A 5,103-nucleotide genomic window follows, 5' to 3' on the forward strand; every position below is an offset into this window, starting at 1 on the left:
GGATAAACAGGTACTACCATCTGTATTGCTATTTACATTTATATGTCTGTTTTCCCTACTAGTACAGTGCTTGGCACATCGAAAGCTCTTAATAAATATTTGTTGAATGAATGAATAAATAAGTAAATGAGTGTTTACTTGCCTCCCTGTGGACTCTCCAGGAGGTGCCTCCATGGGAATACCTCTTCTTCTTCCACTGCAAAAGGACCATCCCTCGCTCTTGTAACAAAGTTGCACAGATATTCCTCATCAGCACAGACACCTGGGAGAGCTGGGACAGGCTGACGCTGTCCAAGAACCCAGCAATGTACTGCAAAACCTCCAGGGGCAAGCTGGTTAGAGAATTCTGGCTTTTTCCTCCATGGTCTGAGAGATGGTTGTTCTTCCTTCCTTCACTTAGCTCTGGAGCAACCTCTGGCTTGATGGCAAAGGTCTTGAGTTCCTGACTATAGATCACTTTTGCCTTTTGCCCTGGGGGGCGGAAATGGTTTTGAACAAACGTACATCCCAAGTAGGCAAGGGGGCATCGATGCTGGAACCACCCATTGAGACATGACTGGATGTCTGTGTGGACATTCTTGAAGTGCAGGGGGAATTCATCCCTCCTGAAGAATTTGTTGCAAGTGAAAGTAAAGGCAGAGCTGCTCTTATTGTGTCTTCGGGTCACACACTCACTGTGGAGCTCCACGTGAAGTCCCCCTGGGTTGGCAGTGGTGAGGAGGTCAGCCAGCACTGTCCCAGAGGAGAACTGTTCTGGCTCAAAGTTATATGTCTGTGTGGCAAAATCCATGAAGAGCCCATCAATGCTCCTGGATTCCGAGATGACATGACCTTTGAGTTCTCTTTCCAAAGCACACTGGAGGGTGGTCTTGATGAGGTCGGATTTTGGCAGATCCTCCACAGTGATCCCCAGATCTGAAGTATCTACTGCCTTGTGTTCACTTGGCCTACAACGCGACATAGCATCTCCAATTCGAGCTCGCTTTCCACAGTAGCTCACAGGAACTTTGAAGGTGTAAACAGTCTTAACTTCCTGAGCCTCAAGATTGCCATAAACAAAGTCTTTCTCCTTAGGTGTACAAGCAGGCATCTGACCAAAGTGAATAAGCATCCGCCCATTATGCACTAGATACATGTTATAATCCTTTGCATCCACAGCTGTTTTCAGTCTTTCCAGAACACCGTCCTGCCAAGGGGCAAGCCCTGCCTTTTCCACGGTTGCATGAAACTCCCGCTGCTTCTGGTTTTCCTGCGGTCCTCTCCCTTCAACAGTGCCCTCCCCATCTACCACAGTATTGCCACTGGAAATCTGTTCTATCCCTGGGCCATTCCTGCTCTTGCTGTCACAGCTCACTGATGAATTTGTTAACGCAGAGGCTGCATGCTCTTTGCTGAACATATTTTCCCACTTGCCAAACTTGGCCAGGTCCACCCCTTCTTTGGTTTTAGCTAATGCCTCTCGTTCTTCTTGACTCAGCTCTGCCATCTCCCCATTGGCTACTGACAGACAGCCATGTGGTGATGAACTGGCCTCCACTCCACCCACTGCTCCTCCCATTTCCTCCCAACTGGCTTCACCATTTATAGTTGGTTCTTCCTCAGTGGCCTCTCTAGTTTCTGGGAAAAGTTCTACCATTTTCAAGGATCTGAAGAGGACCTTCTGGTCCTGGAGGGCCAGGGCTGTGTCTAAACACTCCTCACTAGGGGTTTCTTTCATGATGTTCTCATGAAGGGTTGTTTCAGAGTCCACATTTGGCCAGCGGTTCCACTCCATGGAGCAGCAGACCACACTGGCGGGGCACATCTGCAGGTGCTTGGCCAGCTTGTGGCGAGACATGGAAAGGGGGCAGCCATATTCAGAGTTGAGGCACGGGACCTGCTCTAAAGGGCAGAGGAGCTCATGCTCTGCTTCTTTGCACATGTGGAAGGTAGCACCACAGAGTAGGTGGCAGCTGATCACCAGGCAGGAGACATTGGGCTCCACAGGAACGTGGCAGTGGCGGTTGAAGCATCCCTCACAGTGCCTGTGCTGCCCAGGTGGGGGCCTGTGTGCTCTGCCCTGGACATGCCAAGGGCAAGGGGAAAGAGAAGACAAATGAACACTGGAAGAGAAGCTGTATGCATGTCTGTGACTGTGTTTTAACTGACTTATTTCCTGTTTATACATGTTTTTTTGTGGAAACCTTGTACTATATAGAAAATCATAGAGCAGAAAGCAAAAACCATTCATAATCCCACAACCCAGAAATGACAACTATCAATACTCTTTCAAAAATTTTCCAATAGGCTCACTGGCTGAGCGTGGTGCTGACAACACCAAGCCAAGGGTTAAGATCCCCTTACCGGTCATCTTTATATTAAAAAAAAAAAAAAATTTCCGATAGTTTATTCCATGTATATAGTAGATATGTTTAGAATTTTGAAAAAGCTAGATGTAATGGACTACAATGTTGACAACTGTCATTTTTTTGTTGTGGATTATGAGTGATTTATATGACATACTTAATACTATGAATACAGGTTTGCATCCTGCTTTTTAACATGAGACTAGACTGTTTTATTAATTATTCCTTGCAAACTCTCTTGGTAATGGCAGTGTAACATTCCAGAACATGGCTGTGCTGTCATTCATTTGACTGACTACCACCAGAGAGGCCTGCTGAGAGACAGGAGCCGCGTCTGGTTTTGCTCACATTCGCATCTCCAGCACCTTGCATGGGGCCTGGGCCATTGTAGGTGCTCAGTAATATTTGCTGAATGAAGGGACTGTTAGCTATTTAGATTGTTGCTGACTTATTTTGTTATTTTATTTTAAAATTTTCACTAAAAATTTTTGCTCAACTTACTGCTTTTCCCTTACTCTGCATCAATTTCTTCCAGGTTTTATTCAGCATCTCCAGCTTGAGAAAAAGCCAAAAAATATTACCAAACCATAAGGATAAGTCTGCCATCTGCTTGGGCTACAGGCTAAATAAAGTCAGACCTGGACCTCTGAAAGTGACGCTCCAGTAAGCACCTGGTACTTACCATAGCTTCCCAATTTCTTCTTGTTTCTTAACTCTAGGGGGAAACATGAAAATATGAATATGAGTGATTAGTAAGAAAAGTATTATGGTTTCCTATATTAACAGGGGACAAACAGACTTCACATACTTTCTCACTTAAATTCCTTTCACCACCCTGGGAGTGTCATTGCCACCACTTTACAGTTAAGGGAATGGAAGCTTGAAGGAGTTTAGTAACTTGTCCACGGTCACACAGCAGATAAGAAAAGGAACCAGGCTTCCAACCCAGGCCATGTGGGCCCATGCTCTTTTCACTGACCCACACTGCATTCTGATGGGGCATGTTACCAACCATGGATGTTTAAATTTCTGCTTCCTGTAACGTTTCTCCGTTGTCTACCGACAATTATCCTAGCATTCCAAACACCCTCCCTGCCCTCAGTCTGGCCCCCAATCTTACCTCCTAACCTTCTCTCTCACTGGGACATTATGTCTACTTAGAGGTCAGTCTGAAATCCAACTTGGTCTGGGGCAGCGTGTAAGTGTCTGTGGAATACCTATCATGTGCCGTTCACCGAGGTATATTCAGCTGCGCTGTGGCTAGTGCAGGGGTCAAAGGCCCCAGCAGCAGGCTGAGTGGGGACTCTGTCAAGAGGAAGAGAAGATTCCTGCCTTCAGGAGAACGATGCTACTCAGCTCTGGTCAATTGGTCCCATGTGGGAATGTGTTGCCAGATCTTCTGATTTTTCCAGAGAAAGCGGAGATGCAGGTTTTTTGAGTGATGGGATGTGCAGTGGTTAGGAGGCAGACCGCACAGGCTTCAGTCCTGGCTGTACAGGTGGGTAGCTCTGGGACTTTGGGAAAGCTACTTAACGTCTTTGTTCATCAGTTTTCCCCTCTGTAAAGGGAGGATAATAGTAGTACCTATCCCATAGTGCTGTAGTGAGGAGGAAATGAGTTAATAAAACTCTTAGAACAGTGTTTGCCTCATAGGAAGTGATCTATACATTCACTGTTATAAAATTTTATGTGTAAAATAAGGCAAATCATAACTAAAGCCAGAATGTCTCATTATTTTAGTTATTAGTTTAGTTATACTGTTTCCTTTTATATTGTCAGAGTTAGGGCTCAGACCCTTCAAACTCATTGTACAGACTGGGTCCCCAGACCCCTCACATGCAGGTCCATGTTAGGTAATCGGGAAAGATCCCGGGAGCTGTTGGCAGATGACCCAAGCTCAGTCCTCAGCAATGGCAGCAGCAGCTTACAGGTCCAGTGGTGACGGTGGCCTCACGGAGGGCCCTGGGGACACTGGCAGCAATAGCAACAACCTCCAGCAGCAGCAGCACTGGCCTCCCCCTGGCCCCCCTAAGGCATCCCAGGGGCAGGGGGCACCATGGATCAGAGCCACGCATCCTTTATACTTAAGTCATAACCCAGGACACCTGGGTGCACATGCGCAATTACATTAGACAATAACCAAGGAACACCTGAGCACACGTGCCTATTTACAGCGAATGCTCAGAAAGATTCTGAACATCTGAGGGGCCCTGACCATTTTCCTATATTTTCCCCAACACATCATAATGCAAAATATTTTATTACATAATATATCAAGATAAAACTCCTCAGAATTTTAAGTATTGGCAACCAATTTAATTAAAAACACCACCACCACCAAGAAAAAATGTAAGTACAGGCTAGATAGGATCTACAGGTTGCCAGTGTGCAAAACCCAGGCTAGAGAATTTGTAACATAGTCTCAGCACTGTGTTAGTCTGGGATGGGGTGAGGAGGTTAGCACCCAAAAGTAACAAGATGCAGAATTTTTAATTTTAATTTTATTTTACTTTAGGATTTGCCAATTCATTGTGGGTGAACTTCCCCCAAAACTTATTTTTTGAAAAATTTCAAATACACAGAAGAGTTGAAGGAATGTATACAATGAACACCAAATATACTCTACCTAGATTCAACAATTGTTAGCATTTTGCCATTTCTTTCTTTCTCAATTCCCTATACACACACACACTCAAACACACTCACACACTTTTGGCTGAACCACTTGAAAAGAACTTGCTGATTTCATGACATTTCA

At 45.3% G+C, this 5,103-nt stretch overlaps 1 protein-coding gene across 1 annotated transcript; it reads right to left on the bottom strand.

Annotated features, from left to right (window-relative positions):
* Window positions 1-138: 138 nt before the first annotated feature.
* On the bottom strand, window positions 139-3,070 carry LOC103583716 (F-box only protein 40-like; the record flags this gene model as incomplete). Its single annotated transcript, XM_008564957.1, has 2 exons — window positions 3,028-3,070; window positions 139-2,059 (listed from the first exon to the last, which is right to left on the bottom strand). Coding segments are annotated over exons 1-2 (1,924 nt in total), but the record flags the coding sequence as incomplete, so codon positions are not given.
* Window positions 3,071-5,103: the final 2,033 nt, after the last annotated feature.

Source organism: Galeopterus variegatus, unplaced genomic scaffold (genome assembly GCF_000696425.1).
Source record: "Galeopterus variegatus unplaced genomic scaffold, G_variegatus-3.0.2 Scaffold26989, whole genome shotgun sequence".
In the NCBI taxonomy this organism is placed as follows: Eukaryota; Metazoa; Chordata; class Mammalia; order Dermoptera; family Cynocephalidae; genus Galeopterus; species Galeopterus variegatus.